The sequence below is a fragment of the Asparagus officinalis genome, chromosome 4 (genome assembly GCF_001876935.1).
Source record: "Asparagus officinalis chromosome 4, Aspof.V1, whole genome shotgun sequence".
Taxonomy (NCBI): domain Eukaryota; kingdom Viridiplantae; phylum Streptophyta; class Magnoliopsida; order Asparagales; family Asparagaceae; genus Asparagus; species Asparagus officinalis.
The window spans coordinates 73,750,328-73,763,654 of record NC_033797.1 but is presented as its reverse complement, the minus strand read 5'-3'; the positions used below and the strand labels follow the sequence as shown (position 1 = coordinate 73,763,654).

General features: G+C 32.7%; 1 protein-coding gene and 1 long non-coding RNA gene across 3 annotated transcripts in view; one reads left to right on the top strand and one right to left on the bottom strand.

The window, feature by feature from the left end:
* On the bottom strand, positions 5,001-9,577 carry LOC109837736. 2 transcript variants are annotated; one of them, XR_002246411.1, is made up of 2 exons: positions 9,261-9,577; positions 5,001-5,392 (listed from the first exon to the last, which is right to left on the bottom strand). It is a non-coding gene; the product is annotated as an uncharacterized LOC109837736 (long non-coding RNA). The 2 variants fall into 2 exon arrangements; XR_002246412.1 differs by having other exon boundaries at positions 5,001-5,375.
* Positions 12,418-13,327, top strand: part of LOC109838922 — a 1,158-nt gene continuing 248 nt past the window's right edge. The window contains exons 1-2 of the mRNA XM_020407350.1: positions 12,418-12,428; positions 12,984-13,327. The exon at positions 12,984-13,327 is cut by the window's right edge and continues 248 nt beyond it. Coding sequence (XP_020262939.1) covers positions 12,418-12,428; positions 12,984-13,327 — 355 coding nt within the window. The remainder of the gene's footprint in view (positions 12,429-12,983) is intronic.

Sequence of the window (13,327 nt, the reverse complement as noted above, 5' to 3'; positions counted from 1 at the left end):
TCCTCTTGGGACGATCCCCGACTCTCACCACACACTCCTCACTCGGTGTACAAGTGTATTACAAAGTGAATCTCACAATAAGGCTCAAAATAACAAATGATTGTTCTCTCTAATAAGGTGAGAACTCAATTAGGCTCAACTCAATATCACACAATCCCACAACCCAATTATATAATGTATGCAATCACAATAAGCTCAAGTGGGTGTGTGTAACAATGAGATAATATAATCAAATCTAAACTCAATATAAAAAACTAGCTTTAAAGAATGATAATCAAATAACTAAGCAAATGTAAAGCTAGATAGAGTTTAGAAAACTTCTCCAATAGATGACAAGATGGAGAGATGGAGATTGGAGCCCAAACAAGAAGATGATCTCCTCCACTTGTGAAAACTTCTTCATAAACCAAAACAAACACTAACACACTTAAACCCTTGTTTAAAACTCTTTAAACTTGTTTAAAACATTTCTTAAGTGCCCTTAGAAGTATGAGGGCATGGAGTATATATAGGCTCATGAAACAAGCCCAAAAACCCAAGAAAACCAAGCAAAAAGACAAAATAACGGATATATATAAATCTGGAAAAAATAGCCGTTAGCTATAGTAACCAACCTCCATAGACATTTCCGGTCGACCGGAGTACTGTAGCAGTGCGCAGCTGTTTTGTAAAATCAATTTAAAATAGTAAATTAACTCCAAAAATTATGAAATTTTGTGGGAAAGTTCTAGACATGTAGTATGACATGTTAGAGAAAGAATTTCGTAAAAAATATTTTCCAATTGAGAGAAATAAATGTTTGAACACAGATTTACAGTTTCAATCAATTAGGCACAGTAAATCAACTCCAAAAATAGTAAAATTTTGAGGGAAGTTTCTAAACATGTAGAGAAACATGTCAAAGAAAGATTTTTTTGAATATCACTTTCCATTTATGAAAACTCATCTGTTTTGTAAAACATGCACGAACATGCACGAACGAAAAACATGATTTTGTAAATTCCATTAAACATAACAAATCAATTCCAAACTTGATGAAACTTTGCGAAATGTTTATAAACATGAAAACAAACATGTTAGAAAAAGAATTTCTCAAATTGAATTTCCATTTGTGAAAACTCATGTATTTTGCAAGTATGTCCAAAACATGAAAACCCAAAACCATGCATGTATATATATAACTATATATATACATAGAAACCAAATACGTGTGTGTATATGATATTGAGCTTAAGGTACTTAACACACATAATATAAAACCTAAACTAGATTACCCAAGCCGATCTTGATCTTCAATAAGCTTGACTTGGTAAACTTTGCGGAAGAAGCTTGTAATTGGATCTTTAACTTGAATTGACGTTGCTTCACTCCACAATTCCTCCAACCTCCATTTGATATGATCGTTAAGGCTCGATTCCATCCATCCTCCAACAACGTTGTTTGTCTACAATACATAGGAATGCACAAACACTAGACAAACAATATTAGTAGTAAATTGTTTGTTAAACATCATCAAAACAAGAAGGCCAACACATATACAATAACAATATAGTACAGTAATGATTCATTAATCCCTATGAGTTCAGTAATCTCCACTGTCGACTGGTGGCACTCTACCGGCCAACTGGAACTGTTCACCAACTCTGTTCACAGAACATAAAACCTGAAAATCTGATTTTCTAAATTCATTTTAAAATAGTAAAACAATTCCAAAAATTATAAAATTTAGAGAAGTGTTTGTTCTATATCCAAAAGTATTGCTCCAATCTTTATGCTGTAACTCATGAAGGTACTACTATTTCACATTTTACACATAGTCCATTTTATACATACTTGATTTGGACATGCCTACAATCGAAAATACAGCTCAGAGTTCCTATTCACATACAACAATATATGTACATATTACTTACCACTACTTACTATCAACACAAGTCAACAATGAAGGCTTTTATCCGATTATGTTGACTAGCAAAATTTCTGCTTCCAAAAGCTTGACCTTTAGACGTGTGTAGTCTACTCTCGTCTTTCTTCTGAAATAGGGTAATAACGAATGGGATGAGTACGATGACTTAGTAAGTAACCCACTCACTTCTTAAATTCTAAATTTACACCAAATCGCATCATAGATATTAGTAACATATAAACGCCTATCGTAGGATAATCCCACAGGAAAACATGGCTTAAGAAATCAAAATGAAACCTTTAGAGCAACAACAGACACCATTTGGCATGATATGTCACTTAGAGATGTACATTCGACAATTAACTGGTCCAGTTCAGAGAGCGTATTAGATTTACAGTGATTCATGTAGGGTGATATCTTTTCGAGTGAACACTTTTTCATTGTTATTCTTATGTTCTACCATCTAACCAAGGGTTCAGTAATTCTTGATGGTATTACCCAACATATACAATAACAATATAGTACAGTAATGATTCATTAATCCCTATGAGCTGACAGCGTAGGAAATTTCCTTTGCTGTCGCCATACGTCAGGTTCTTATTTGCTAGACACAAGTAACAGATTTTCGAACGGTTAAATTTATAAAGATAAAAGACCTAGAAGATGTAAAAATCACAAATCTCCCTTGATTAATATCTGCCTTTCCTAATTATTCTACAAAATTCCGTTGCCCTCCTTCCCTAAGCTGTCGTCCTTCATCTTCGTATCCCAAAAGCACTGCTGATCTCCGTCGATCTCTTTGCTGTCCCAGACCTCACCACGGATATCTTCGCCGTCCCAATCCCAAAGTATCAGCGCCCTCGTCATCCCCAAAATCCCACACTTCTGCCCTCGTCATCCCCCTCCTTCCTCAAGTTCTGCTGCTTTCAAGTGCTTCCTTCCCCAAGCACTGCTGCAAAATCATACGATTCCTTCCCCAAGCGCCGCTGTTTTCAAGCCAAGGACGGACTCCAATTCCCAAGCGAATATTTTCGATCCAACACAATCATCGAATAATTCTAGACACATCACCTTCGCCGATCTTCAGGAAACCCAATTTTCAATCCTCATTGTAGAAGGAGGATCTCTCGGCATCCTCAGGTACTTTATCTTTTTTAATGAAAGTTTAATGAAAGTTTTTTTTATTTTTATTTTTTTAAGGGAATCAACTTAATTTTTATTTGCTAAAAGTTTGATATAGTTTGGAATTATTAGAATTATTAAAATTTGTTCTTTTAAAGGAATCAACTTTAATTTTGAATGATTGTTCTCCTTTGTTCAGTCTCAGGCAACCCCCGACAGTCAAATTATATAATAGGAAGCACCCCGATAGTCAAATTATGAAAATTGTGGGTAACTTTCAATGAATTTGTGAATGAACAGATTTTTCATACAGCCATTGTAATACCTGGTTACATATTTAAAATGTCGACAAATATGACACATAGCCCAAAGAACTTGGTGCATGCTTGATGATTTGTGGGACATGAAGAGTGAACATGATATAATGTAGTGACACCAAGGTGCAGGCACGCATGATGCCGTGTAGGGCATTCTGTCTTACCTCATTGTTATCTTCCAAAATTTCTAGCTCAAAGGGACTAAGGATAGTTGACCGCCATCTTTTGCGTCTCCATTTTTTATTTCTAATATGCATGTGTATCTATTAAGGAAGTTGGCATATGCAACATTGATATACTAATGCTAGACAAAACCTTAGCAAAAGGACATTTTATGTTTGTGCATGTGTATATGGTTGTGTATGTGTGTCATCTGCATTCATGTGCAGATGGAGGTGAAGAAGTGACATCAACTGCTCGTAATTAATTTAGCAGCACATCTCTATGAAGTTCTTGTATAATGTATAACACTTTGTTGGAGGTCTGGTGTCCGATTGTACTGTGCAGACTAACTCTGAAAATTTATATGTAATGTAGAAGGGTAAATTTTGCAAATGTAGCATATACTAGGCCATTCAGTTTCTTATGATGGAATATCGTTATGATAGCATGTATCTAGTCTTCTAGATGTTTGTTTAAGAAACCTTGTTAATTCATGTTTTTCAGTATACATTTCTCATTTTTCTGTTCTTTCTTTCGACAAATTTTGCATGATCCTTCTACTTTTATCTTGTTGAGAGGTAGCTTTTACCTTTATATTTGCCCATTGCAATTTACAGGACGAGTTCTTTTGTCTCAGCTAAAATTATTCTCCTGAGTATATGACTATCCTATCGGAATTTGCATGAGTTATTATAGGTACACTAGTGCATGATGCAATGTTCGAAAGCAAGTGGAACGAGCTTCAACAGACCCCAAAGAAGTTATAACAACATACGCAGGAAAGCATAACCATGAAATTCCAGCAGCTAGAAACAGCAGCCATAACACTGCAAACTCCACCGCCGCTGCTGATATTTTGTAGCTAAAAGTTCATAACTCCATACCCAGTCATCAATCCTTCTTCGAGAGGGGTGATTTAAGAAACAATGTTTCATTGGCCAGTTGCAGTTCTCTAGCTGATAGAACACGGCATGCCTTAAGTTAACCTTGTTCTACAACGCAAGTTCACTGTGTATTTTGTTGTAACTTAGTTTTTGTACCCTTTTGGAGTTTTTTTTATCCTGTTGGCATCTCTTTTGCCATTTATATGTTATAGCTTGTGGATTACACAACTGTAATACAGTTAGTACTTGTTAGATGTACACCTTGTATATGGCTTTCTTTTCTCCTAAAATTGAAATTGGATGCATGAAATAGGACTTGCTTTGAACTCTGTAAATTCTCGAGTTTGCAATTCGCAATTCTCATTGTTCTGTAATTTATCTCGATCTCTGTGGGTGTAATGGTAAACATGATTCTGAATCAAACTACAATGACAAGAAGGCAGAACTCAATTATCTGAAACATAATCCCCAAAGCTCCAAAAGGAATACTTCAAGTGTTAAAAACAAGGAGAGACTTCCCCGTGTGTTAAATAAACTCCGACACAAAATCGCCTAAAAAGTTCATTCATTATCTAACCTCGAGAAGAACAAGGAAGTCGTAGACATTGCTTATGAAAGGGAATCCCAACATTATGATTTGAAAGTTTATTCATAAGCGTCCAAAGCAACAATTGACTAAAATATATCCATTAATCAGCCAACATAAAAAAGAAATAGAAAACAAGAAACGGTAAAGGGAGTCATTTGGAGTTAGGTCACAACTAGTGTAGACTGGTGTGTAGAACCAATCAGCCTTTTCATGGTTGAGGGTCTGTATAGGACTCGATAATAAGAAACAGTGCATGAAAATCTCAGCAACAAACATATGGTTGAGGCATCTTTGATCCTTCTAAATAATCTTCTTGTTGTATTTGCTAGGCAGCTCATAAACGATTACTTTCAACCTTCCAACTGGATCATCTTCAAGAACATCTCCAGCACTCCCTATGATTTTGAAGATTCTGACAGTTATGACCATAAGTACATTTAACATGTGAAGTTAAAAGTGCAAATAAAAAACAAATGAAATTGACGGGAAAGTGTAGGTGATGGAAAAATCAAGAAAAAATTTATAATAATAATTAATGAGATGTATAAACATTAATAAATGGAACTAGCTGTAAACAAGATGTATCAATCAACTAATGTAAGTATCTTTGTGAACAATTAAACATTAAAATACCTAGTTATTTGACAGGTTACCAACAAGAGAAATAGTGCAACTACTTTTATAATGTCCCTTTTGACCACATCTGCCGCATGTCCTCTTTTTTTATCTCCTTTTTTTCCTGTGCTTGTTCAAGTCCCGATTTCAATCTGCTAATTTTCCTCGGTCGTCCCTTATGTTTTGTAGACTCGAGAGGGTCACGAACAATGATTTGAGGGAGTTTCTCAATAGTATGGAAAGGAGGAGTACTAGATTCAACCCGACTTGTAGCTTCAGTCCCCTTTATTTGCTTAGCACTAATATCTTTTTCATGTTTTTCCATCAAGTTTGAAAAAAGGTATCTATTTCATCAAAGACCATAGGTGATTCAGGTGCCCATGCCATCACGTTATTAAATTTTGCTCTCAAAGCCCAAGATCGCAAAGTACTCCATTGATCTCTATTACTATTAATTTTTTTTTCCAGCAACACATTAGAGACTCCAATATTACGGTGCCTTGCATTCATTGTCCATCTATGCATAATGCATTCTTCAGGAATTCTTACCAACTGATTTGATGTCATAATATGAATGGCATGCCTACATAATATTCCATCAGTCTCAAACATAGCACATGTACACGTTATTTTCTGTTTATTTTGATTATAAACTACATGCTCTCATACACTTCTTTCAGTAGAGAGCGGGCCGACTATGTATTTAGAAATTAATTCTTCTTTTCCCATCTCGTCATGAAACAAAGATACAGAAGCTTTAAGCTCATCTTGAAACCACTCAAATAAAGCTTGTATACGACTCTCCAGCTTGAATCTCAATCGGATGGTTTAGATGCATCACAGGCTTTGTATTCAAAGTAGCAAAATGACTCTCCAGCTTGAATCTCAATCGGATGGTTTAGATGCATCACAGGCTTTGTATTCAAAGTAGCAAAATCTTCACTTAATTCTTGTCTCAATCGGATGGTTTAGATGCATCACAGGCTTTGTATTCAAAGTAGCAAAATCTTCACTTAATTCTTGAGAACGACACGACAATATTGCTTTATCATATTGCTCAACAAAATCGGGCAACAATGTTTGTGAGTTGACGTATGTGTCAAAGAAGGCATTTATACTTTCACCATGTTGGCTTGACGTCATTCCTGCAAAGAAAGTATCTTTGAGATAGCATGGAACCCAATATGTTCTATTTTTGTACATGGTTTGTAACCAACATTCCTCATTTTCTTCTATATTAAGCTTTTCTTTTAACTCATCCCATTCCTGAATACATGTTTCAATTTTCTTGTTATGCCACCATCTATTAAAGTAGTTTGCAAACTCTTCTCCATACAACTTTTGTAGAGATCAGATAATAAATGATCAACCATGTGCTTGCCAAGATGCCATTTGCAATAGCGATATCGAGTATTTGGAAACACTCTTTGAATGACATTGCATATAGCTTTGTCCTGGTCTGTAATAATAGCACGCGGAACCACTCCATTCATACATTTAACCCACTTAGTAAACAACCAGACAAATGTGTCTTCTTCCTCATCTGCAAGTAGTGCACAGCCAAACAAAGTTGACTGCCTATGATGGTTAACACCAGTAAATGGAGCAAAAGGCAGTGCCAACTTGTTAGTTCTATATGTAACATCAAAAACAACAACGCCGTGAAACTTTAAGAATGATGCCCTTGCCCATCCATCTGCCCAAAATACACTCCTCATAGTTCCTATAGTATCTAATTCAATAGCAAAATAAAAATCTAGATCAAATGTCCTTTTATCTATGAATTTTTGAATGACTAATATGCATTCGTTATCCATGTTATTCTTTCTCTATTTTCTGATATGATCACTACATTGTTGCGGTGTGATATTTCCACCTAATTCCCACTACCAACATTTATTACTCGTGAAATTGTTGTTGGCGGAAGCCCTTCTTCATGCAAACTATCAATCAAACTTCGACAATCTTTTGTTCGATGTAACTTTCGATGTGAATAATGATTCTTAACCTTATCTGGACTAGTCAACTCATGATTTGTATGCTCATTAACAAATTTTCTCACTATCCATGTACCTTTATCAGTACGATTGACCCGCAACATCGCCTTGCAACCTACTCTAGTATCTCTTTGACGCTTAACTATTTTTCCGTACTCTCTCTTATCGTTTGTTGATTTTAGACCCTCCTTATTACAGACAAATTTCTTTGGTATGAGTTCTTTTCCTTCTTTCCTAGAGTAATTGCCTGAGCTTATGCAGACACTGAATCCTTTTATTTTTGCATAATCATTGTAATAATCATACGCAGCAGTATATGTGGGAAATTTCATTCCAATCCATGGTTCCACAGTATTGGACTTGCCATTATCAATAGAATTAACATGATTAATTTCCTCTTTCTCCAGCTCATGCTCTGTATTACTACAATTAACAAATCCACTTCCTTCCGTATTATCAGTCATCAAATTGTCTACATGAACAAATCCACTTCCGTATTATCAGCTCATGCTCTGTATTACTACAATTAACAAATCCACTTCCTAAACAATATTAATCAATTTCCATTAGTATAGTTATATGATCCAAAGATTGAAAATACATCAAACACTTAAATTAAGGAGAAAAACTCACTAAAATAAAACAAAAAAAATCTTATAAGTAATTTCAATTATACAAAGAAAAGAAAGAGCACATAAATTCTAAGAATTTTAATAAATTTTTTTAGAAAATTAAGAGATAAAATCATAGTAATTTCATTAACTATATGCATGTGAATTAAGGAGAACAATCACTCAAAGTTAAAGATGATTCCTTTAAAAAAATAAATTTTAATAATTCTAAACTATATCAAACTTTTACCAAATAAAATTACGTTGATTCCTTTAAAAAAATAAAAATAAAAAACTTTTCAGAATTTTGCAACAATGCTCGGAACTGGACTGAAGATTTTTCCAAGACGGCACCTGTTGGGCTGAAGGTATGCTCTTTTATTCATTACTTTGCTCCCGAGAGAATTTTTTTGATTAAAATGAGGCCTATATTAGGGGAAGAAATTGTATAATTCTTCACTACATCGTGGATTCTTTCTCTACTCATTGAAACAGTAAGAAGGCTTTTACAACAGCTTCTTGTTGATATTTTTGGACAAGTAACACATCTAGAACTGATCTATGGAAGGTCAATATTTTGTTGATAAGTTTTTGTTGATAAGATTTACAGTCCATATAACACAACAAAAGAAAGCATATGAAAAACAGATTTGAGTTTTAGAATCCGATCATTTTCTACTAATTGTATTCTAATGCAGTTCCATGTTCTTGGATTCTTGGTTTACTATTGATAAAAGTATGACAATATTGTCCATGATTTGTTATTTGTATTATTATTACTAGTATTTGGCATATGGCTAACGTATAAGTAATTTCAATTATACAAAGAAAATGCAAGAGCACATAAATTCTAAGAATTTTGATAATTTTTTAGAAAATTAAGAGATAAAATCATAGCAATTTCATTAACTATATGCATGTGAATTAAGGAGAACAATCACTCAAAGTTAAAGATGATTCCTTAAAAAAAATTTAATAATTCTAATAATTCTAAACTATATCAAACTTCTAACAAATAAAAATAATTTTTTTTTTTGTTCTTCGATTGATAAAGTACCTGAAGTTCGCTTGAGAATTGGGTTCGCTTGAGATTGTCGTTGACAGCACGTCCGAGAAAAATGGACCAGGGGAGATCAGGGGATGAAAATCAGAGAAAAATAAAGAATTGGATTCGCTTGAGATCGTCGCCGACAATGGGGAAGGAAGCCGGCGAATTTTGATGTTTGGGACGGTGAAGAGATCGGCGCTTGGGGGAGGAAGCGTGGGATTTTTCTGGAAGGAAGCCGGTGAATTTTTCAATATTCAAGTGGAAGAATATCTCAAGCAAAATCTAAAAGTAACAGATTGTTTGGAATAATTTAGGGCTTGTTTGGATTGAGGGGAACGAGAGTGAAGGGAAGTTAGGGGAACTATTCACCTCCATTCATCTTGTTTGGGAATACTTAGGAGGTGAAGTTAATTCACCCTAGTTCTTCTTGGTTCACCCCCTAATAGTATAAAATTTGTTACCCCTCAAATTGGGATGTAACCACGGGGAAGGAAACTCCCTTCACTTCCCTTCCTTTCCCTTCTCTCAGTTTCCCTTAACTTCCCTTCACCCCCTACAAATCCAAACAGGACCTTAGGAAAGGCAGCGGAGGTGAGGGGAGGAATGGTGCTCTTTTTACATATAGGTCCTTCACTTTCTTATTAATTTAACCAAATGAGATTCGCTTGAGATATGCTCTCTCATAAAATTGAATGATTCCTAGCGAATAAGGTAGTGACACGTGGCGACAGCATAGGAAATTTCCTACGCTGTCAGCTCACCTCCCGTTCTCTCTCTCTCTCTCTATATATATATATATATATATATATATATATATATAAGAAGTGTTCCTAAGGTACGCTTAGATAATCATCTAAGAGACGCGGTCTAAAATGCACATGATGTGAGCTAACATTTGGATAATGCCACTCCGTTGAACTTGATCTACATATTCTAAAACCCCAACACATCAAGTTGGGGTGAACACCATCGTCGTTTTGACCCTCCGTCGAGCCATGTGAAAGTTCTATTCATTAGAAAGCCGTAAAATTGATACGAGTGGAATGAAAGGTCAAACGACAGAGCGGGTATCAACCAAACTTGATGTTGGGGTTTTAGAATATGTAGAATCAAGTCCAAGATTCAACAGAACGGATTTATTCCACAATGTATCTCAATCATGTGATTTTATGGTGCGCGTTCTTAGACATGATTATCTAAGACGCAGTCTTACGGACACTTCTCCATAGTATATAATATATATATATTATATATATATATATATATAATATATATTATAACCGATTTGTGGTTGTTTTTTTATATAAAGTGATTGACATTAGACCTTGACATTGAATGTTGTCCAGTTTTTTTTTTTTTTTTTTGGGGGGGAGCGTGGGTGGGGGTTAATATGTTCTATTTAAATAGCCAATTCTAGTAAATTAACCTCTGTATCCTTCTAATTGACATGCCGAAAGCGCTAGGTGCTGACAAAGCAGGTGAGCGTTAACGACGCTCTATAGATATAGACGAGGACAGCTTTTCTTCTTCTTCTTGTTTTCTTTCTTTTTGTCCGGATTACAATTTTTTGCCAATCGAGATCAAACTCGAAATATTAAGCTTTGAACATGAACCATGCAGATTTTAAAAAAATTCCTAACCAACCCCATGCTCCAAAGTCTATGTATAGTAGGCTACAATATGGGCTAGCGTTCGGATCCAAACAGGCTAAGAATTTTAGCCCAACCTAACCCAACAAAGACCCAAAGAAACAGATCTCAAAAATAGCTCTACAGGTGAAAAATCGTGATTCTAGGAATCCGCAACACTGGCCACCCGACACGACCCGCTCAGTGCTTAAAATCACCTGAAAAAACCAATCTCTCAAATTTCCTTCACTTGGATCTTTAGGGGGTGTTTGTTTTGCTTTTTTTTTGGGATATGATAGTTTTGGGATGTAAAAAGTGCTTTTTTGTGGTTTTAAAAATCCATAACTTTGTTTGTTTCACTTTTTTTTTGGGATATTGAATCCCTAAATTATAAAACAATAATATTTTATTAGGATTTGTGAAATCCTCTCTCTTGTTTCCATCTTTTTTTTGGGATATAAGGTTTTAGAAATCGATAACTTTGTTTGTTTCAAAACCAATTTTGGGATATCAAATCCCAAAATATTAAAAACTATTATATTTAGGCATTTGTGAAATTCTACACTTGAGAGAGGATGTGGGTTGGATATTGATGTATTAATGCTTATAATATAAGATTAATATAAGATTAATATATTATATATAATATTATAATAATATAATATTTAATATAATACATCTATATATATATATAATTTAATATATATATATATAATATAATATATATATATATATATATATATTGTATTATATATATATATATATATAATATAATATATATAATATATAATATTATATATATAGATATATATTATAATTATTTATATATAATATATTATAATATTATCATAATATATATATTAATATATACAATAATTATATATATAATATCACTGTTCATGCTGTAGTAAAGTTACTGTAGCATATATTATATATTATTATATTAATTATATATATATAATATGTATAGTATAATATTATTTATGTATATATATATAATGATAAATATATATCTATATAATATATATATACATAATAATATATATATCATTATATACTAATAGTATATTTTATATATATATTAATATAATATATATATATATATTTATTATATATATAAATTATTATATATAATATTATAATTTTTTATAGTATAATTATACTATTTATATATATATATATAATGTATATATAATATTATTATTATATATATAATAAAATATATCATAATATAATATATATATATATAATATAAATATATATCATATATATAATATATAATTTTATATATAATTTAATATAAAATATATATATCATATATATATATTATAATAATATATATTATATTATAATATATTAATATATATAATATATAATATATATATATTTAAACATATATAATATATTATATTATATATATATATATATATATATATATATATATGAAGAGTATATTATATATATATATATATATATATATTATATATATTATATTATATATATTATATATATTTATAGCATTATATATTATATTATCAATGTGCATGCTGTAGTAAATGTTGTAGTAAATTACTGTAGCCATATATTATATATTATAATATTAGTATATATTAATATATAATGATTATTATTTATATTATATATATAAATAATATATAAATAATATAATATATATATATAATATAAATTATATAAATTATATAAAATAATATATAATTTATATATTACAATATATATTATATATTATATATAAAATATATAATATATCTATAATATTATATATATATATATTATATATTATATAATATATGTTATTAAAATTTTATATAATATTATAATATATAATTTATAGTATTCCAAATCCCAAAATATTGATGAAACAAACAAAATATTACAAGTTTTAGCATTCCAAATCCTAAAATATTGTTGAAGCAAACACAACCCCCTTTATGGATTTCAAATCCTAAAAGCCACATCATTTATGGATTTCAAATCCCATTTTGAAATCCCAAAAAAAAAATCAAAACAAACACCCCCTTATTTTATTATTGAACAACAGAATACACTTTCCCCATCATCATCATCATCTCCCTCCTCACTCCAGATCTAAGGACGTCGTCCGCAACCTCCTCGTCTTCGAGGTCGTCTCCTTCAGCTTCTTCCTCTTCTCAAGCTTAATCGCCCAGGGCCTCAAGCTGGCTATCAACCTCGACGCCGGCCCCGACGTCGTCCGCAACCTCCTCGTCTTCGAGGTCGTCTCCTTCAGCTTCTTCCTCTTCTCAAGCTTAATCGCCCAGGGCCTCAAGCTGGCTATCAACCTCATCAACAGCAAGGACGTCGACGATGCGTTCAGGGCCCACATAAACGCGACGGTGCTCAGGTTCGGGATGCTGGGGTCCGCGGTGGGGTCGGTGATGGGGTGCTTGTTCCTGCTGCTGTCGATGGTGG